This window comes from Lepisosteus platostomus, chromosome 13, assembly GCF_059453375.1.
Source record: "Lepisosteus platostomus isolate fLepPlt1 chromosome 13, fLepPlt1.hap1, whole genome shotgun sequence".
Taxonomy (NCBI): Eukaryota; Metazoa; Chordata; class Actinopteri; order Semionotiformes; family Lepisosteidae; genus Lepisosteus; species Lepisosteus platostomus.
The window spans coordinates 33333867-33356783 of NC_142623.1; the positions used below are offsets into that span (position 1 = coordinate 33333867).

The following is a 22917-nucleotide window of genomic DNA, read 5'->3' on the forward strand; positions in this document are numbered from 1 at the left end:
TAGCACTAGACAGCAGGCCAGGCAGGCAGCGTATTTCTGTGAATATGTCATAGCTGGAGTCTAAAATTATTTGTGTGCTAACTAGTTTACCTACTTTCCATTATTCAGGACGTGCAAAGGTGTTGTTTCTGTGAAAAAAAAAATGATCATGTCACATCATTACATCCTGTTTGACAACCAATTAAGGGAGAAAAATGATTTCATGTATTATTTGCAGAGCTGCCCAGTTTTTAAGAAAAATGGCCGACCCTCAGTCAATTCAGGAATCCCAGAACCTCTCCATGTTTCTGGCCAACCACAACAGAATAACACAGGTATACTTTTTCATCCTGCCTTGTTCTCAATTCCTTGCTCTTCTCTCATCCTCCAAACCAATCCACTGTAATTCCCAAAACAGTACCCATTGAAGGTCATTGCGTCGTGTTCGTTAGTGTTTGCTTCTGTGTTTTTATTATTAATTACCAAAGCCCAACCTCACAGCTGGGTGCTGCTTGTTCCCCTTGCAGTGTCTCCACCAGCAGCTTGAAGTCATCCCTGGTTATGAGGAGCTGCTGGCAGATATTGTAAATATTTGTGTGGACTACTATGAAAACAAGATGTACCTGACACCCAGCGAGAAACACATGCTTTTAAAGGTAGGAAATATCTTGTTTTAGAATACTGCCTGTACACGCATTATTGGTTTTGTTCACATTCTTGTGTTTTAATCTCCCCAGCCAACTGTCCTTAAGTTTTTCTTTAACATCACATTGTTACCGAAGACTTAGTAAATGCGTACCATTATATTCGTATTGTTGAATTCCACATTCTTTTCAGAAATAAATATTTCCCAAATTTATCTGGGGTAAATAAAAACTAAAGAGCTTTATTTATATCTGCTTATCAGAATACAAGATTTTTTAGGACTTTCTAGAACGCTACAGATTCATGAGTTTTGTTAAGGAAACCAGGGCATTTCTGTTGTAGATAAATTGGTTGGATTTGATATCAACATGCGAATTGAACACCAGGTGGCACTTATTAGCAAGCAATGATCCTCAGCATCCATTTAGGCCATTCTGTTAACTCCGATTCCTCAAACCATTGCTAGTTGTGAGCTGAGCAACCTAAAATGGAGTGATTATTTTTTTGTTGCTGTGTTTTCAGCAGGCAGTTTCACAGGAATCACTAGTTTGTCGGCCACTGCCATTTTCTCCACTTTCACATGGTTTTTACTAGGTCATTCAAATCTTTCTGATGTAGGTGATGGGGTTTGGTCTGTACCTGATGGATGGCAACGTTAGTAACATTTACAAACTGGATGCCAAAAAGAGGATAAACCTTAGCAAAATCGACAAGTTCTTTAAGGTGAGACTTTGTTGGTTAATCACTGAAACGTATACCGTAGATCTGGTCTTTTACACAACATATTTGTGTTTATCAATATTCATGTTTCATGACATTTTTTTAAGGAATAAATAAAAAATATATACTTTTTAATCTCAAAATGACCTTAAAAAGTAAGTACCACAGCCCAGTAAATTAGGCACCCTCTTATCATTTCCCCTAGAGATAATAAAGAGCATTGCATAAATGAGTTATGAAACATTTCTTTTGTCTTCACTTGTTATAAAGACACCAGGGCTGCCATCTGTCGACATTGGTATGTTGTGTGCTCCCAGACTTCTGTGTGTTAGGGCAGCAAGCCAATTATTCCTTCACTGATCGTCCAACGCTGAATTCTTGTTTCCTTAACATCTAGAGTTTGATCTGACATTCTCCTGTATTATTTTTTAATATAATGTTTGTGTCTACTGGGATGTCTTCAGGTTTAACTAACACTCGGGTATTTATGAGGCATGTCTGTTGAGCCAGCAAGTCCTGAAGCAAAGATCCATGTTTCTGGAAACTGCTGTGCTCATTTCACATGTACCCGTTTGGCTTTTGCTTATTCCTTTTATTATTAGCATACTTTATTTTACTAGCAGTTGCAGGTAGTCCCTCTGTTTGGAGACATGCAGATTGAGTTGTCCAGATACATTGAGACCAGTGCCCATTATGAAGAGAACAAATCCAAGTGAGTCATTTTTTCCTCTACTACAGAATTTGTTGCCTTAGGATATCTGTTTGTAATCCATTGACATGTTTTGCAGTTCGGTTGTTTAATTCAAGTGAAGTTTTTAACACATCAGAAAACAGCTATCCTTTGTTTTCTTGGGTCCACTATGTGTACTGTACCTCAAACCTCCTGAAATATCTAGGAGGTACCAGATGTTTGTAGTTTCCATATAGCACAGCTTGATGTGTTTGTACTGTAATTTGGTGGAATACTATTATGTAGTAAGAAAATAGTTTATGTATGAAAGCTTTAAGGTCCTAAGGTATCAGAATAGAAAATGAAACATTAACAATATAAAACATTAAAACATATAATATATATTTTATAACATATACAAACATTAAAACATGAACAATATCAATCCTAGAACAGAAAACGTACTGTTTTTTCAAATTCTGTCCAGGGTGGTGTGTAAGTTGAACAGCCCAAGCTGAAAATGGCACATATCTGTTGTTTTTTTTGCCTTTCAGTGGTTAAGGGTGTGAGCCTCCTCACAGGCTCGCGTTTTTATTTTTTGAGCTGGTGGCTACCGCAGCCTTTTTTATTTCCATTTCTGAAAAATTTGGAATGAAAAAAAAAAGCCCTCCAATTTGCTCTCCCTTCTCCTCCCCTAGATGGACTTGTACTCAGAGCAGCATCAGCCCCCAGTACAACCTGTGTGAGCAAATGGTCCAGATCAGGGATGACCATATCCGATTCATCTCCGAACTGGCCCGCTACAGCAACAGCGAGGTCCGTGAGTGACGAGTGCTCCTCAGTCTTGGACTGCGTGTATTCTTTCTCAGTCAGACGCAAGCAGGAACATTACATTACAGCAACCATTTCAACCGGGCTAATTCACTGACAACAACATTTCAAATCACATAAGTCGATGATAGCGTTTTAACAGTGCTGAAGTCTTGCAGTACTGTTCGGCAGCCAGTGGAGGGAAGAAAAACTGCAGGCTCTTCACACTGATTTACTAATAAGTGTGGAGTGCAGCAATGAAGGCTCCATCAGCTTTCTGTTCAGAAGAGAGCAACGTCCTTCTTCTCTGGTTATACTGGAAATCTGCAGCTTTTCTATCTGCAAAAGTAACTGCAGATTTCCTTCCAAAGCCCCCGAAATTTTCTGTGTGCAAATATTTTAATGCAAATCTTTTGGATTTTAGTGCGCTATACATTGCTATCCGAGAATTTGAAGTGTAATAACAATACGTTTATTTCTAAAATCACCACATTTTCTATAAATGTATACAGGTCTTAATCCTTCAGTCCTTCAACCTCTATGGCATTGCATATGTACTTTATATACTTAAAATATTCTGTCCCATAAAGATCCATGAACACTCCCAATTCACAACTTTATTGTAAAATATTCATTCATTTGTATGAACAAACTGCCTGTCACGACATGTGTTCAGCAATGGACTCCCACCTCTACTAGCCCTTTCTCTTGTGCTGTTGACAGGTGGTGACAGGCTCGGGGCTGGACAGCCAGAAATCAGATGAGGAGTACAGAGAGCTCTTTGACTTGGCACTCAGAGGCCTGCAGCTCCTTTCAAAATGGAGCACCCATGTTATGGAAGTGGTAGGTAACCGATCCTGAAGTGTCACACTGTTTCCTTAGTAAAGGTGGATGGATTAGCAAATATTTTCGCTGCACACACAACGCAAAAGACCACCTGTCCTGTCTCTGTGAGATGGCGGACTGGGCTGGCAGCTCTCACAGTCAGTGTACTAGTGCTTCGTCTATAATTCATGTGACAGCTGAAATGATCAGCTGGGTGACACTGTGATTTTCCCTGCCTCTTCCTCATTCAGTACTCATGGAAACTTGTCCATCCCACTGATAAGTTCTGCAATAAGGACTGCCCAGGCACTGCGGAGGAGTATGAAAGGGCCACCCGTTACAACTACACAAGTGAGGAGAAGTTTGCTCTAGTTGAGGTGAGAATGGTTTGCTATCCTTATTAGACAGTGAGTTTGCCCTCAATATAACCACAGTGCAGAGAAAAACCCCAATATAATTTGAGAAATTACAATACCTAACCATGCTTCTCTTGTTTACATCAAAAAATGTTTTTTTTTAAATAGCAGGATAATCACAATTAATAATTTAAAGATTTACATTTACTAATTATGCATTTAAGGTTCACTCAGTGTTTTAAAATTGAGAATCTGTTGTTAATTTACAGAGTATAAATATACTACTAATGTCTTCTCTGCGTTTGTAGTTTTATGACAAATACAAAAGTGCAGTGACTGCATTGCCAAGTAATTTTGGAGCAGTGTCTCACTTGTTGGCTTATAAAAAATGAAGAATGCTGTGGCAAAAGACTCATTATATGATTTAGCGCTCCATGAATGAAATGCTTAGCTTTCTGACGGTTGCCTTGGTAAGTAACGAGTGCAATAAGCATACTTTGATTTTTTCCAAAATGCTTCACACGCAATTTGATCCCATGACCCATTCCTGTTATTTATGTATTAAACTTTCTTTCATGTGCACATATCTGTAATTTATTGTTTAATGTATAACACACTGAAGTCTACGAATGGCAGGGGGGCTGTTGGGTTTCATCACTACCAGTGACCCCTGGTAATGGAAGGAGCTTGTGTTTGACATTCCCAGGTGATCGCTATGATCAAAGGCCTGCAGGTCCTGATGGGCAGAATGGAGAGCGTCTTCAACCAGGCCATCCGAAACACCATCTATGCTGCCCTGCAGGACTTCGCCCAGATGACTCTCAGAGAGCCCCTGCGCCAGGCTGTGCGAAAGAAGAAGAATGTGCTCATTAGGTAGGGGACCTCTTTGAAAACAAAAATGTTTTGTTTTTCTTTCCCCAAACCTGAAATGAAAAAAGAAGTCCCTCTCCAAGTAGAAAGACATTGAGAAAGACACACCTGAAGAAGGCTCTGCAGCCGAAACGTTGTGTCTTTTCTCTTTTCACCGTGGAATAAATCTTTACTTGTTCCTTTGCAGCCAACGCATGCTGACACAGCTCCCTACTTGAACCTCTTCAACCCACTCCTGCTGTGACCCACTATGCCTTCCTCTAAATCTTTGTCTCTTCGTCATTCCTCCTCCTCCTCCCTGAGCTACTTGCCCCCTTCTCTCCACCATGAAAGATGTTGATTCCTGTCTGGGTTTCTTTATTTTTTCTCGACTCATTCTTCACCAGCGGTCTTCCTCTGTGCTTTTAGTGTTCTTCAGGCGATTAGGAAAACGATATGTGACTGGGAGGGAGCGAGAGAGCCCCCCAACGATCCCTGTCTGCGGGGGGAGAAGGACCCCAAAGGGGGCTTCGATATAAAAGTTCCCCGACGTGCCGTTGGACCTTCTAGCACCCAAGTAAGCTGACTCCTCAATCGAAATATCTGTTTAAATCTATATTATTAAATATAGATTTATTAAGAATTTTATAGAATATTAAATCAGGGATGAGTAATCTGGAGTTTCCATTCAAATCAGTACGTGCTTTGAATTGATGCTTTGATCTGGACTGGTTTCTGTCTAGATGTGGTTTGTTAGTAGCCGAGTAACTATAAGGCTCTGTAAGTACCAGACACTGATGTATTATATAATGCAAGTATATTACCCTGATGTATTATGCCCTAGCTAGAAATAATATAAATTTATAAATAATAGGTATTTATAAGTTGTTATCGTTTGGTTTAGCACAGTCACATCTTTGTTAAAGTTTCTACTTTTTGACAATAAAAGAGGGAACACTCATTTGCAGGTTTTCTGAAAATCAGGTTATTAACACTGAACAGCTCTTTTCTTCTGCCTGACTGGGTGAGCAGTATCACATGCTTGTGCATTGCATGGCAATAAGGTACCTCTATTATTCTTGAGGAGGGTTTAATAACTTTCACTTTCTGTGCAAATTAAAAAAAAAACTGGTTTGAAAACATGAGGGATGATAAAGGAATGAAGTGACTTCGACTAAATGGTAAGGCTCTGAAGCCATGACTCAATGTCTAGAGTAAAGCACGAGAGGGACTCCAAAGGTTATGCGTTTTTCTTTTCAGCTTTACATGGTGAGAACCATGTTAGAGTCTCTCATTGCTGACAAGAGTGGATCTAAAAAAACTCTACGAAGCAGCCTGGATGGGCCCATAGTCCTTGCCATCGAAGATTTCCACAAGCAGTCCTTTTTCTTCACTCATCTGCTTAACTTCAGTGGTAGGCTTTTGGATTTTTTCTTATCCTCTTTTGCAGCTCTTATCTTTAGGCCTGTGTTTTTGTAAGAGAAAATATTTAACCATTAAACTGTGTACTGTACATTCCTTTGTGTATAGTATATTATTGCTGTTTCTACTAATTTATTATTTTCTAAAGTATGCTTCTCCTTACTTGTAAGTTTCCATTTTATTGTAATACAATGCCTCTGTTCACTGTTTAATTTAGATTATATTTTTGCATTTTGCTGCTTAAACTGGCGCACCTTGGTGTTAGAAGGAGTTTTGAAATGAAGGCTATGTTGTTCTAAAGCTGTGATGTTTTAACTGTTTGTTTTGGCATGTGCAGAAGCTCTCCAGCAATGCTGTGATCTGTCCCAGCTCTGGTTCCGAGAGTTCTTCTTGGAGCTCACAATGGGACGAAGAATTCAGTTCCCTATTGAGATGTCGATGCCCTGGATTTTAACAGATCACATTCTCGAGACCAAGGAACCTTCCATGATGGAGTAAGCCAACTATCTTCCCCATAATAAGCATCTTCCCATGACATGGCTCTGTGTTTTGAATACATTGTAAGCTAGTTGTGTCAGGATAGAATGTTTTGGTAAGGCCCCATAAAGTGGCAAAGTTTAAAGGTTACTTTTAAGATGGAACTGAATAAATTCACCAGGTAACCCCCTCCCACCTGTCTTGTGTTTTTATAGAATTAATTCAAGTTGTTTTCCTGTATAGTTTTTTGGGAGCCAGACTACATCTTTTTCAGTTGAATGTCTGGAAGTGGTAGCTGTTTTTGAAGACCATTTTTCAAACAGAAGTCAAGATCTTTTTTTCTGCCATAGTGGTGCCCTGGCAACCCCTCCACACAAACACATAGAGAGACACACACACACACACCAGGAGTTCACACACTCACAAAGTTGTTGAATGGGGATAAAAGGCTTTCAGAACCATAAGGGTCACAGAAAGTCGACTTCGGTTTTAACCTTGATGTGAATAAACAGATTATTTTGGAAAGCCCGTGTGAACAAGCAATTACATTTAACTTTTTTCAATCTTCTGTTTTATCTAGATATGTTCTTTACCCACTGGACCTTTACAATGACAGTGGATACTACGCTCTGACAAAATTTAAGAAGCAGTTCCTTTACGATGAAATTGAAGCAGAGGTATTTTTTTTTTATTGTGAAACCATCATAAATCAAGATGCATCATTTCCAAGTAGAAACTGGTAAACAGCAAGCAAGATAGTCATCAGTTTCCTGGCTACATTAGTTTTTCCCCCTACTTTTAAGATTAATGTGCAGAGTTTTGTAGCTTTTTCAAGTGACATCCATCTTATTTTTCATTTAATCCATTTTAAATGAAGATGAAGCTAGTTCATGCCTAATACTGAGAATATTATTTTTTTTCAGGTGAATCTTTGTTTTGATCAATTTGTCTACAAGTTGGCAGATCAGATATTTGCCTATTACAAAGCAATGGCTGGCAGGTATGGTTTTTGTAAATTGATGCATGTTGGGGCTGGTGAGTGGGTTATTTTTGTGATGTTGGATATTGCTTAGTGCTGTGAACTTAGAAGCCTATCAAGTAAAAAATTAAAAATCAAATATTATTGCACAAATTCCCATTCATTCATGGAATATACAGCATACAACTGTAACTGAAAGTTGTGGGATAAATATTCATGGAATGATAATGAAACAATGGCATTTCTTGTCTTTCAGTGTTCTCCTTGATAAGAGGTTTAGAGCTGAGTGCAAAAACTATGGAGTTATTATCCCATATCCTCCATCCAATCGCTACGAGACATTGTTGAAGCAGAGACATGTTCAGGTATACAGTTTTGCAGTTGCAGTATTCATCTGCAAAAATATTATAAAATGCGTGCTGTACAAATACAGACATTTGGAATAAGATAAGGCAAAATAATTACATTTTTTATTTACTTTGTACTTAGAAGTGCACCACATAATTAACTCTTGCAGTTTGCTGCTTAATTACTAAATGAGTAACTGTTTAAATACAACGCTTGAAGAATAAAGTTAAAAAATGTAAGCAAGGATGTCCTTTTCTTTTTAATAAACAACTTTTTAAATAAAAGGAAACCTAAGCAATTTCAAGCGTTACCTTTACCTCGGTTCTGCTCTCCAGCTTCTAGGAAGGTCAATTGATCTGAACAGATTAATTACACAGAGAATATCAGCTGCTATGTACAAATCCCTGGATCAAGCAATCAGCCGCTTTGAGAGTGAAGATCTCACCTCCATTGTGGTAAGAGGCCTTAGCACACATGAAATATTACTTTTCCTGTTGTGACAGGGAAAGGTTTGTGGGACTCGGACATATATGAATAGTATACAGTGTATAGAGATATGGCATAATGACTTGCCTTGTAGCTAAAGGAACAAGCAGAAACTTGTTTGTATGTCGTTTATCACAAATAAATGTAAATGTTAATAATCAAATTAAACTAAGTAAGTAATGCTATTGAATTGTTTTCCTATGCAGTTTGATCTGTGGCATATTCAGGGAATTGCTGTTTGGCTTTTAAAACTTGCAAGGAAGCGTATAACAGTCTTGCTAGTCACAGTCAGCGCTCCAGATAGGCTGTGCAAACCGTGTGTTGAGTTTTATTCTTTATTAACGTCTTATAGGAGCTGGAGTGGTTGATGGAGATCAATCGACTGACTCATCGGCTGCTGTCGAAGCACATGACTCTGGACAGCTTCGATGCCATGTTCAGAGAGGCTAACCACAACGTCTCGGCTCCCTATGGCCGCATCACTCTCCACGTGTTCTGGGAACTGAATTTCGACTTCCTGCCCAACTACTGCTACAACGGTTCCACCAACAGGTCCGTGCTTCTCTTTATAAGGGGAACTGTGACGCTATTCTTATATTTCGGAGTTAGAAAGAACCAGTATTGATTGCATTTCAAACCACAATAAATGTAAAATGTACATGGTAACTTGCAAAACCTCCAATTTACACCACAAAATACACAACATTTCCAGGTACATTATGCGCAGCACTGTATACTGTGATTTAGAATGAGGCAATAAAACTTCCGGTGATATGAAGCAGCCTTATTAAATTGTAAAGAAGCAGGCCTGCGAATACATCTCTTTTAATCCAAAAGAATTATTGCTCTCAGCTTCAAGATGGACTTGCAGATAAATAGAATTAACTTGTTAACTCTGCATGCAGACCACAGAAACATTCTGCGGTGAAATATCTGCTGCACAGCCTGTATTTATTCGCTTGCACATCACATTACATTAGTCATTACAGTGACTAGTGAGCAGGAAGGGCCGCTTCACATCGCAATTCATGGGAACTCTTGCTCTCGCCTGTGATTTTGTTCTTGATTTGAAATTTGTAGAATTTATCGATACCGTCAATGAATGAATTTTTCCCTGTTTAAAGTTGGGGATGTACTTGGTAAAGATACTTACTGTCACACGCACATCCAAGCTCACTGCAGTTAACAACATGCTGGAAAAGAACACTTCCTTCTTTACATTTTGTACTATTTGAAGAGATTTTTAACAGAGAGTCTCTGTTACCTGTGGTCAGAATCATTTATAATGTTTGCAAAGGAACAAGTAAAGGTTTATTCCAAGCTGACAAGAGAAGAAAAGAGACAACATTTCAGCTGTGGAGCCTTCTTCATGTGGCTCGGGAACATTGTCTCTTTTCTTCTCTTGTCAGCTTGGAATATACCTTTACTTGTTCCTTTGCAGCCTGTGCAGCTCCCTACTTAAACTATTTATAATGTTGTATCTGTAATAGTAATAGTGGATACCAAAAATCTCTCAGCTTGATAATCATGTATTGGTTAAAGCCATGATCATAAACATTTATGACTGAATTCTAAAATATTAGCTTTTTCCCTTAGATTTGTACGGACTGCAATTCCTTTCACCCAAGAGCCACAAAGAGACAAACCTGCTAATGTCCAGCCATACTATCTTTATGGCTCAAAGGTTGGTACTTCACAGCATTCAAAGTCAATGGGTACTGAAGATCTGCTTACTTTTTGAGACTGAAAGCGAAATATCTTTTTCCTTAAGAGTACAGTAGACACATAAGCATGATAATCATTCGTCATTTCTTGTTTTAGAATTGTGGAAAAAAAGCAGAGGCAGGCTTACCTTGACTTGTTTTGCACAGATTTCTGGGAAATGATCTTTGTATCTTTAAAGTATGTTCACACGCTTGTTTGCAATGCAGCTGCGAGCAAAACACATTTTTATTGCAGTGTTTCTCCTTTTTTAGCCCCTGAACATTGCTTATTCCCACATCTACAGTTCCTATCGGAACTTTGTGGGTCCCCCTCACTTCAAGACTATTTGCCGCTTACTAGGGTACCAGGGGATCGCTGTGGTGATGGAGGAACTCTTGAAGATTGTCAAAAGTCTGGTAATGTTTGAGTGTTTCCTTAAGGCATTCATAAGGCAACTTTACTGACTTGGCACCTCAAAGTTGTAACTTTGACCATTGTAGCCAGAGTGAAGGACTAGCCCGAAAGTCAGGGACAATGGATTTATAGCTCAACAGCTTTGACCAAAGAAAGAACTCACTGTCCAGAATGAATTCAGCTCGTACAAATTATCAACTGCATGTGCCAGGTGTGCAAATTGAACTACATATCACAGTGACTGCCAAAAAGGTGCATTTGTAATTTTCTGGACATTCTTTAATTTTGACCCTTTTCATCTTTATCCTGTTGCAGCTGCAGGGCACTATCCTTCAGTACGTGAAAACCCTGATAGAAGTAATGCCAAAAATCTGTCGTCTGCCGAGGCACGAATATGGATCTCCAGGTGAAATACAATGCCATGTGTTCTTTTTCTTGTATAGCCCACAGTAATATTACCAACATTGAATCTTTCCCAGGATTAGTCAACTGTATACTGCATCACTGGGGAATTGCCATTTTACTGTTGGGACAGACTCAGTACCAAATGATACCCATTCTACTTCTGTTGACCTATTTCATCTTCCTTGAATATGGAATCTCTTTCTGAAATGATGTTGCTTTTTTATCTCCTGGTGCCAGTGCTCCTTCCCTACTAATGCATGTGCTGTAAATAGTAAAGCAGTACTAGAAATTGTATTAGCTTCCATTAGCATTAACCTTCAAAACTAAGGTTAGGCTGATGCAACTTAATAAACCAAATAACCGTGTTGTTCCCTTTTTACTCATTTTCCATACATGCTAAGTGAACACCAGAGAGACCCCCTATTTCTTTTCTGTCTCTGTTTCTACTTACATTCAAATATATTCTAGGTATTCTGGAGTTTTTCCATCACCAGCTGAAAGACATAATAGAATATGCAGAGCTGAAGACGGATGTGTTCCAGAGCCTCAGAGAAGTGGGAAACGCCATCCTCTTTTGTCTGCTGATAGAGCAAGCTTTGGTAAGGACCATGCTTTTTGTGCTTTATTGACATTGACAGAGGGTCCTGAATACATATTTGAATGTCAGTGCATTAAGAAAAATTTAACAAGCAAATTCCTCCCAATCTTCCTTTCTTTGTCATATTCTTGTGATCCATAATTCTGTTTATTTTATTTAATACTTCATCCTGTTTTTCATTAAATATTGTAGGTTCTACCAATCAGAAACAATTGTTCTACCTTAATAGCACCAGATATTCACTTCAACATGGTGTCAACTGCATTGCATCAATGACTTAGCTTTTTTAACTAAAACTACACTGCTTAATAGTTTGGGTTAATTGATTGTCTAATAAAACTGTTCAATTTTATGAAAGCCTTTCACATACATATGCCTTTAATTTCAGTCTTGCTGTGGATTTTGTGCTATGGCAGCACTGTGGCTTTGCCTGAATACACACACATTAATACGATTTCTGCAGCTGACGTTTTCTCATTTTCATAACAGGTTAGACTGTTTTTAGTAGGGTTTGCGTACAAGGTTATTAAAGGTAACTGATCCTTAGCTGTGGGAGATATTGTAATGGGAAAACTGTCTGCTAGAAACTGGCAGAACTGTTGATATATTTTATGTTGACATTTTTCCAGCAAACTGTTTAAAAACGTGATCTTTGTTGGTAGTTTAATAACTGTAAATCTTTACAAGCAGCAGCATGTTCCAGGGATTACTTGTTTAACAGGATCACTTGTCAGATGTTTGCAAGGTTCGCACTACCTCTGAAGATAGAAGTGTATTAAGTACACACCCAAATTACAAAGAGACTGTCAATGTGAAATTTGCTGAGTGTTTGTATATAGCTACACTGAATAATTTGTGTTTTTTCTTAAATGTTTGGTTTAACTTTAGTGTCAGTGAGCTTTATTATTCAAGATTCACTAGAACTGCATGCAGTGCAAAGATCTCTCATTGTTGACCATTTTTTAACCAGTTGTCTATTTTAAATGCATAATGTGAAACCCATTTATCCTGTGTCAATTGTGAATGTTTCATGCTGCGGAATGACTGATCATGGTGTTTCCTTCCAAATTTGAATGACTGAATATGGAAAAGGTATTGCTGTTCTGATTACAGAGTTATTAATTATTCCTGAAACCTTATTTTTTCATTACATGCTGTCAACATCAAAGGTGGTAAGAAATTAGGTCATTTCCATGGTAACAAAAAACACATTGGTACCAGTAGCTGTTTCAGCTGTCACCAAGTTCATTTGTTGCTCAGCATTAAGTTAGGGTTGCCATGGAAACAAGGTATTTTTTTCTTTTATGAAAAGCAATTTTGGGGCATTTACAGATTCAACATTTTTTTCTAGAATATTAAAGACAAATATTAATAATTCTGTAAGAGAAGAACATACAAAACCAGATATTGGGTTATTTCTGCCAGATGCCAGATGAAAACTATGCCTGCATCTTCATTCTTCCACACCTTTTTCTTATTGATACTACATGAAAAGAGCTCTATATCCTTGGCTTCCATGGCAAGAATGGCCATATGCTCTGTCTGAGATGCCTTGCATTGCACTTTTGCTTTGGAATTGCTATTCATTGCATGTTGAGCTCTTTTCTTTTGTTCAGTTGCCAGTAAAAATCCCAGGACCTTCTGGTTGCTTTGCCAAATTTAAAATTCTAAAAGAATGCACAAGAATCGTTCTTAAAGGCTATTTCTGTGGTGCTTGTGTGTTTGGATCAGTTTGTTGTTTTTTTTTTTTTTGCTTATTCGTGCCAGCAAAAGCAAAGACAAAGTGTGATGTTTTGTTCATATAGCTCTATTGTGGAAAAAATCAGTCAGTGCATGTCCTGTAACCATCTACTCAGCACAGCTATGTGCAAGGAATTTGTCAGCGAACTTAAACAATGTCAGATAGTTATCACACAAAAGGCACATGCTTTAACGAAAATATTGTTTGTTACATTCTAATGACCTATGAATGTTATTAAAATGAAGAATTATAAATTTATTAAGAAGAAACCAATAATGAGTGGTGGTAATTGTATGTACTGTAGTTCTATTGAAAATCTTTGTTTATGGTGTTTACTCATGTATTGTTTTAGGAATCATATAGTCTCTAAGGCAGATCTGCCTCTAATGTAGACTTACTGTACCTTTGACATTGTTTTCATAGCAGCTTCTCCATAACAAATCTTGCAGAACAGATTTCGGGAGAGTTTCTTATGATAACATACCTGGGACTGGCTGTATCTCTGGGTCATCTGAGGGACCTACGTAAAATGTTAAAATGTTTTCAAAGTTTCCAAAGTTTCCAAAACTATCATGGTAACTGTATCGGAGGTGAATATGCCATGGAAGAGATAACGAAAAACTACAAACATTAGTGTTCAAGGCATAGTTAATGTCCTCTTTTTTCTACATCTAATTTATCAAAAGAAAACCTGAAGGTCTTAACATTTCCAATTTATGATAATGTACCTGTTGATAATACTGAATGTATTATGACAAAGCACCTGTTAGGGATTATGTAATATGGAATAATCTTCTAGATAAAAATCTATTGTCACCTTTGGTATAGAAAACCACTCTGTTTTGCTGCTTTAAGAATTGCAATTATTAGCAAAAGGAAAGAGGACTTAGTAGCTTAAGAATGAATAAAAACTATTGTGAATTTCTTATTTGTCTTAGAAACAGTAACCCATACTCACTGCATTTCTAATGCCATTTCATATGGCCACCGTAAAGCATTTGAAATCAACACACAGACTGCAGTGGCCAATTTTTAACTACACTTAGAAATTGATTAATGTGCTTTGCTATAGTTTATCTGGTTCTTTGCCATCTTCATCAAATATTTGTCATGAGTTTTATAAAAGAACAAAACCTAAAGCTTGAACAAAATGTACAGTCCAACACACAGGAGCTTGTGAGTTTCTCAAGCAGTAGAGCTGTCCTCTCAGAGTGAAGGATCAGTTGTATAGCCTCTGGACAATGACAGTTTGAGCTTGGCCTGTCATTAGCTGACAGTATCCCAGTGACCAGGATCCCAGAAGTGTTGGCTAACAGGTTTAGGTAAGCTCAAGTCAGCTGGTGTTTCCTCAACTTTCTGCTCGGAACAGGCCCTGGGATTGCTCTTCTGTGAGCTTGTGGAGTGAGTAAGAGACCCTACTGGTCTCATAACACCTCTTCCAGCAGCAGCCTTAGCTTTCCCAGGAAGTCTCCTATCAAGGTACTGGCCAGGCTCACACTTCTGAGCTTCAGTGGGCTGCCAGTTGTGAGTTTCAGGGTGATATAGCTGCTAGCTAACACACATTCATACAATTAATGTGTGGTATCACATAGTCATACATTCATTCTGTCCTGGATTTAATTAAATATGGCACCTTTACTGAACTCTTTACATACTCAACAAGTCAGTTACTGGAGTGTATGCATTTTATCACATTTGTATTTTCATCATCAGCAGCCCTAAAATATGGAAACACTGAGAAAAAAGCTTCAAAATGGATTATTTTTCAACTTATTTTGCTTGAAAGGAATCGTTGGCCTTAGAAGTGCCATTTATTTTGACTTGTATTATGCTATCACTTCCATCGTTAAACATGAGAAGAATAATTATTGAGTATTAGAGATTCATTCCTGTTAGAATCTTCTTTCCAGCGTGTTTTATGTTTACCCAGCCTCTTGTATTCTTAAAGTCTTTCAAAGCTCCTGTCATCTTCACATATAATTCAGCCTGAAGCATGACTGTGCACAATAGTGAAGTAAACCTGTCAAACTAATTCCTGAGTTATCCACAACAGACATGTGAAACACAGGAATTAACAACAAACACAATAGAGTCTGCTTAACCAACGTCATTGTTTTAATGACCCAAGACAGCTGTAAGGTTCTTAAATCAGCATGTATTGTAACTAAGGTTACATCCAATGGATAATTCCACCCAGGTTCTGTCATTATATGTCACAATGCTGCCATAGCAACTGTCCACTCTGAATCGCTTCACATTCCCATAAGCATGTCTTTGTTTCTACTGATTCATTTAAGTGGGTTGCTCATCTGTGAGATATCACAATTTTCCAAATGTCACATCTAATAATTCTTAAGTTAACCCACCAATAAAAAAAATATTTTTTCATTTATTTTTGAACTGATCACCTTATTAGCATCACATGAAAATCATGTAAATCCTAATTAAAATAACATACATACTCTCAAAGTTGAAACACAATTTGTTCTTGCAGCTGCTTCTCTTCTGTTGTGTCAATATTTTGGGGCTTTGTTTTTTCTCTTTGTGTAACGACACTTTTGGGCCTAAGCTTTCACAACTAATCTCCAGATGACAGGGATTATAAACTGATCTAAAATAGTCATCCCACTTTGCACTTTAAAAGCTAGAGGAAAAAAGGATTAAGTACATTTGAGTTTAAAATGTTACATTTAATTTGCCATTTGATAAAATGAAGCCCTGTATAACTTCAATGAAGCTTAGGCTACAAAATGAGTAAACTGCACTCAGCATGCTGTCACTGTAGTTGTCTGCATCACATTTCCATGTATGTTATGTCTGGGCATGTTTCCAATTAAAACAATTAACATAAATCAAGGATTGGGTAGTATCAGAGGCTGAACTGCTCTCTCGAGTATAGAAAAAGGCAAGGTTCTTGTAGGTAAGCTGAAGAGGAAGAAAATGTAAGGCTCTCTCCAAAGATTTGTCTGCTCTCTGTAGTCTGTGGCTCAAATGCTCAGCCTTTTGACAAAACTTCTGCAGCTGCTTAAAGAAATGGCGCCATCTTGAATGGTTGTCCACTGTTTTTGTGATTCACAGCTAAAGGTAAACTATAAAGTTCTTTAAGGGCTCAACCATTGTAGACACGGGCTCTGAGTGCATGTGATCCAGACGTCTTACTTGGGTTATGTCACCAGTCAGCTGTGACTGTGTGTCCCCACGCAACAGTGCACAAATGGGATCTGCATACCAGGGATTATTTGGGGATAAGTCAACCAGGGCTCTCTTAGTTCCCTGCACAGCAAACTTCCAGGGCACATGACACGATGAGGTCAATGAGGGACTCGTCTCTCCTCCAGCTTTTGGAGCAATTTCATAGAGATGACTGGCTTGATTGGAGAGCAGGTTGGCAGACCACTTCCTCATTCTCTCCTGTGGGCACGGGGGTCAGCACTGCACATTAAAAAGGCAAAGACACCACTGACACCTCCTGAAGGGATCGGCCTATGAAAAAATAAAACACAACTGACAATTCAAAAATCAAATAAAGCCAAGTGATTCAACAGTTTCTTCGTTAAGATCTCCTCTAGTCTAAATAACTCCAGCCCGTACCATCAGTCTGTCCTCCCCACTTCCTCCTTACTGAAACAGACTTTGACCTGTTGAGAACAGTTCATGCCAGCTGCTGCTTCATTCTTAGATTTTTCCATGAAAAAGAGCGTATGTTACAGACTTATCCAAAAAAGGTTAGGGAGAGTTTAAAGAAAGCTTCAGAAAGTCGCTGATTTAATTTCAGCCATTTTAAGAATAAATCTGACAAGTTACTCTGTGTAAAAACACTAAGCAAAAAAATATTTTTTACCCAAGTAACAATAAATTCACTGACTCATTTTGAGTAAAGCAGAAATGCGCATTCTTTATCTGCACGTACTGTATTTTGTTTGGTTCTATTAGAATATAGAGAACAGGAATAGAAAACTAAAGGATATTTTGCACAAAATCATGATCTGATCTCCTGCTGAAGAAGTAGGCCTAAGTGTGTATGTCTTTAGAAGTTGGTTTAACTGGTTCATGGTTTGTTTGAGAAGTGTGACAATTGTGAATACTGCTACAGATGTTGCAGTTTCAATGTAACACTCTTTTTCTAGTCCCAGGAAGAAGTATGTGATTTACTTCATGCAGCACCTTTTCAGAATATCCTCCCTAGAGTCTACATTAAAGGTAATTTTCTTTTTTTTTCATATTTAGATTTTCTCTCAAGGACGTGTCTTGTGCACAGGTTAGATGAGTAGTTTGTCTTACTAGTGAGCTGTCCATGCGTTTTTGTGTCAGTGCTTGATTTTTGTTTCGCAGACTTGTTTTTTAAGGCTTTTGAAAGCTGAGAAAAATGACGTCAGGGGTTCCCAGTGCCTGGTCTCGAAGGACCGTACACCTTGTTTTCATTCGTTCTGGGCCTAATTACGCAATTGAATATTATTACATAATATTATTATAATATATTGAAGTCTTAATTGCAATACCAATTTGCATGACAGGAATATACAGTATGCATTTGTTTTCCAATCAAGAGTATGGGATCTACTTATAAAATATACAAGTTAAAAAGGTGATTATCGCCATGTTTAAAAAAAGCAAACAGTCAAACAGTCCAGACTAATTCTATTATTAAATCAATTAAGGGTTCAGCTGTGTATGTGAGATCTGGACTGGAACAAACACTAGCTGGTGTGTGGGTCTTCAGCACCAGCACTGGGAACCCGTGATGTGTAATTGATGGTTTTGAGGTATTTTGATTTGCTGCTGCCTTATAGTTCATACAACAGCTGATCTTTCAACAGATCTGTGCAAGTTTGTTTCTTCTGGAGTAATTCTGTAGCATTTTTAAGTGAAATAAAACTACAGACTCAGACCATACACATGCTTATTTACATTAAAAAGCTAAGTAGTGAACATTCATTTCATATTTGTTAAACAGGGTTCAACCAATAATATAAACACTATGAATTGTTTATCATTCTTATTTGTCTTGCTCTGAAGGCTTGGATTGGAACCAGACAGGCTAGTCTTACTCAGGGGGCATTGTAGACATACTGTAGATAGTTTAGGCTAGTTTCAGTATTTTATGGAACACAGCAGGAAACATTTTTGGGAAGGAAACAAATGTAGCTCACAGGACTGTCATTTAAGTCCTTTTCATTTTCCCGTAAACAGAGGGAGAACGTTTGGAAGTGAGGATGAAGAGGCTAGAAGCGAAGTATGCACCTCTTCACCTGGTGCCCCTGATCGAGAGGCTGGGAACCCCACAGGTAAGCAGCAAGAAGAGCCGAGAAATTAAATGAAAATCTACTTTTCTTCGGTGCTAAGATGAACAATGTTTGGATCGTTACTTTATCACCACAGGCTGTCCGAAATTCTTTTGTTGTCCTGTTAAAAACTTCATCCCAGCCAGCAGAGGAATTTCAGGCAGAAGAAAGGATCTCGTCAGCGGAAGTAAACAAGGTTCTAACAAACAGCACAAAGATGGGCCTCATCTGGACCTTTTGCACAGAGTGAAAGATGGATTGTCAGATTAGATGTACTAAATTTGTGAACCTATAGTCCCTTAAGCATAAATACATAACTTTTCATTCCAAAAGCCTTTGTTTGCAAACTACCTAACTACTCTCCATTTATTGAAGATCAAGATGATAGATTACTATTAATAAGAGCATAATTGTGTTGAACAGACTGGGATAAAACCCAAAACTCCTTTTTTTCTTTGGTTGTTGAATTTGCTTGACGTCACAGAACTAGAGTGCAGAGAAACTAGTTTGCTCCTTAATAAATGAAATCTTTAGTATGAAAAAAAGTGTTTTGATATATATATACTTTATATACAGTATATATTCTATAGACCAACTGAAAGTTTAAAACTTTTTTGGTTTTAGGATATACAAAATGCTCTTGGGTCATAATCATGAGGCATTTTGTAATGCTGCAGAGCTGAGACGTTCTGAAAACATCTTCAAGAAGTTACAGTACGTGTACTGTACAGTGTATCTGTATGCTGAATAATGACCATGAGAAGGCTTCTGAAGTTATCCTGGTTTGTTTGCACTCTTTATTTTCAATGCGAAAAAAATAATGGAAAGAAAAAAACACTTTAAAAGTTCATTCCTGGGGCTACAGGCGAAAATAACGTCATTAAATATCTAAGTGCGAAGCATTATAACACCAAAAAAAGCTTCATCAGTGACTGTGCAGCCTCCATGTTCCTGTAGCTCTTACACAGGGCTCTGACAGGCAGCTTCCACACTACCGAGAGAACACCAGTGTGTTGAAAGGGAAAATCGCAACTTTCTGCTTTCCAACCTAATCTTTATAGTTCTATTTTTAATATTTACTGTTTTATTCCAGTCTTTTGCTGAGAGAGGGCATAGTTTTTCTTGCCCAGACTATTAGTTTTCAGTACCTGTTTAAAACCACTAGATTATTTTATACCTTATTGAATTTAAAGAAATATCTGCATTTTTAATCTTAAATTTTCCTGCACTGCAGAATAAGACGATCTCTGAGATTGTTGCCCCCCAAACACCAGCAGAAGTGAGACAGTATTTGTACACAGCATTCCTGAGAAAGTCAAGAGTCTAAACAATGGAGTGATTACACACACTCCAAATTGTAGAACAAAACACAAATGTTTTAGTTAAATGAATCATGGAAAGTAGCATTAAGCAGTGTTATAACAAAAAAAAAAACAGAAGTGAATGTACTACCTAAACCTTTACTAGCTAAACGCAGAACATGGAAAAGGGAACCCATTCAATTACTGTGATATTTTCCAAAAGCATTGTAGAGAAGTATGATGCACTTTTCTCTTTAAGAACAGTGACTTTTTCACAAGAACACACCCACACACCTATCACGCTATATACGTTTGCTTACTCAGTGAGATAACCTTTATATTAACACTAGGAGAAACAGGTTCTGGCAATGTACACTGTAGAGCAAACAGGAAAGTAAACACTGCGACAAAGGCAAAAAAAATGCTAAATGTGTACCAGGTTTTTAAAGCTAAAATTACAAGCTGTCCCAGAGTATACGAACTCAGGCGTTGTCAAGATTAACATGGAAGCTATCTTTCTTATATGTGCTTAGTGAGTATTGCCTCTGTTCTGCAGAAAACAAATTTTAGGTTAAGCATTATGAAACTGACATGTCAGTGAACATGAAGAATTGTCACTAGCTTGGGATTTCTGTAACAATCATAAGGCAACAGCAGCTGTCCTGCCAGTTACCCTTCCTCCTCTGTTTAAAAGAAAATCATTATTCAATGTCAGCACCAGATTGGGTGTGTAGGACATCACAATGGGGACATCTGATGCTGGGGATATCCACTTTGATTGTTTTAGGTTGATGGGAGCAGGTCTTTGCTCTTTGTGTATCCTCTGACACAAGCTGCTGGCAGACCTAAGGTTGTTGTTGAAGGACTTAGGATATTAGTTTTCTCTATTAGTTTTGACCCTGAATAATTCTCACAGGAGTGCTATGGTCTGGGGGCCAAAGTCTTCAAATACAGCAGGTGTTCTGTGGAAAAATATTTATTGTTTTCAGGTGTTTGTATTTTTTAATGACAATCCATCCCAAGAATAGTCTGTACAGTGGAGTTAGATCTGGCTGTCTAGTGTTACTGCTGCTAAGAGAGCATGGTAACTCAGTGGTTGTGGCTTCAGTGGACGTCACTAGAGCATTGTTTAGCCTGTGCCTACAGACTGCTATCTGATGCTGGGGCGGGAAAGGGCTGCCACCTAGGATCACAAGACTGTTTGCAAACAAGTCGGGATCATTCAGGCTTATTTGGCTTTTAGTAGTTTTTTTCTGAGCTCGCCTCTAGCCATTGCTTGAAAAAAGAAGGGTGGAGATGTTGGGAGTGGGGAATGGCAATATGGAAGGTATAGGAGAAAATAGGATTGATATTTCTATGTTCTTTCTATTATTTTTACAACTTTTCCCAAAATATAAAATACAATATGCAATATAGAGATCAAATATAATACCAACTGATTAAATTACTATTATAAGTAAATAGACCTTTTTAGTTTTTCAAGATGAATCAACCTACAAAGAATGTTTAAGAATTATATGGCTGGTAAAGTTCATTTTTGTTGTAGTTGAGGATTTTCAAAGACTTTTTCAAAGGGCCTTTGGAGCAGTCCTCCTGGTTAGAGCAGTCCTCCTCACTGCTGGTCTTGGAGGCAGGAAATTTGTTCCAGATCTTTGCAAACTGACAAAAAATAAAAACGGCTACAACACCTCACTAGGGTTTGCCGGACTAAAAACATGGACTGAGTCGCAATTAAGGTCAATCATTGACCAGGACCAGGACCCGTCGGGGAGATTTCTGTTGTTCTAAATTTCCTTCTGATTTCCTTGTAGCAAATTGCAATTGCGAGAGAGGGGGACCTCCTGACCAAAGAGCGCCTGTGCTGCGGTCTGTCCATGTTCGAGGTGATCCTGACCCGCATCCGGAGCTACCTGCAGGACGCCGTGTGGCGGGGTCCCCCTCCCACTAACGGGGTGATGCACGTGGACGAGTGTGTGGAGTTCCACCGGCTCTGGAGCGCCATGCAGTTTGTGTACTGCATTCCCGTGGGGACCAACGAGTTCACAGCGGAGTACGTCGCGCCCAGCCCCGTCTGCGTCTGTCGCACTTGATGATGATCGGACTTGATCACATGCACATAACGCATTTCTCAATCCTTTAACATTTGAATTCAGCTACAGAATAACGTGCAAAACTAGATTTGCAACTCTTCTGAGCTTTTTAAGCCAAAAGGGCTACGCCTGCATTATATACAATGAATTGGAAAGACGTGTACATGCTTGACTTCTTAATATACTGTATGCTCGTCCACACAATCTGTTTAGTTTCTGTGTTTTGGAATTGATCGTAGAACGCTGGTTTAGTCCTTGGTTATACAAAGAGATGTCTAAGCAGGACGGTGGAGTAATGCATTGCATCTCATTTGGGTATACAGCAAATTCCTATCTTATCTGTAATATTACCAGAGAGTTAATTGTTTTTAATCTGTTCTTCCATTAATTTTTTGGTAATGTCCTAATATTTTAGGTACTGCATCTCATAGGTATTAGATACTGTATCTCATAATGTATTATTTATCATGTGAAATTTGTTGTACCAGGCATTACAATGCTGATTTTACGATACACTTATTCAAACTGGGATAACAATAACAAAGTGGGATAACTGGAATAATAGCGGGAAATAGGCAGGACAATTATTAATTGTAATTGCAAACATGAAGTGGAGTTGTTAAGTCTGACTCCTGTCTCATCACTATTGGCTAACATACAGTAGTAATGTTTATATTCCATGATTCGCAGTGAGATTTCACAGGAGAGACAGGGACAGGTGTTACAAACAGGTTTGATAAGGTAGATGACTTAATGTTCCTTTTAAAATCACAGTACCAGAATATTTTTTTAAAATTTATTCATAAATATTTGCAG

General features: G+C 38.2%; 1 protein-coding gene across 3 annotated transcripts in view; it reads left to right on the top strand.

The window, feature by feature from the left end:
- The window catches only part of cyfip2 (cytoplasmic FMR1 interacting protein 2), a 43150-nt gene that overhangs the window by 14517 nt on the left and 5716 nt on the right, over window positions 1–22917 (top strand). Inside the window, exons 7-29 of one of the 3 annotated variants that reach the window (XM_088604290.1) lie at window positions 218–314; window positions 507–635; window positions 1243–1347; window positions 1968–2056; window positions 2713–2830; window positions 3548–3667; window positions 3901–4026; window positions 4712–4878; window positions 5284–5431; window positions 6115–6268; window positions 6614–6770; window positions 7334–7430; window positions 7677–7753; window positions 7989–8097; window positions 8416–8535; window positions 8919–9118; window positions 10163–10250; window positions 10543–10686; window positions 11000–11090; window positions 11558–11688; window positions 17556–17628; window positions 18619–18713; window positions 21823–22061. In XM_088604290.1, coding sequence (XP_088460416.1) covers window positions 218–314; window positions 507–635; window positions 1243–1347; window positions 1968–2056; window positions 2713–2830; window positions 3548–3667; window positions 3901–4026; window positions 4712–4878; window positions 5284–5431; window positions 6115–6268; window positions 6614–6770; window positions 7334–7430; window positions 7677–7753; window positions 7989–8097; window positions 8416–8535; window positions 8919–9118; window positions 10163–10250; window positions 10543–10686; window positions 11000–11090; window positions 11558–11688; window positions 17556–17628; window positions 18619–18713; window positions 21823–22061 — 2874 coding nt within the window. Of the gene's footprint in view, window positions 1–217; window positions 315–506; window positions 636–1242; window positions 1348–1964; window positions 2057–2712; window positions 2831–3547; window positions 3668–3900; window positions 4027–4711; window positions 4879–5283; window positions 5432–6114; window positions 6269–6613; window positions 6771–7333; window positions 7431–7676; window positions 7754–7988; window positions 8098–8415; window positions 8536–8918; window positions 9119–10162; window positions 10251–10542; window positions 10687–10999; window positions 11091–11557; window positions 11691–17554; window positions 17629–18618; window positions 18714–21822; window positions 22062–22917 lie in introns of all 3 variants that reach the window. The other 2 variants (XM_088604289.1, XM_088604288.1) reach the window with 2 other exon arrangements.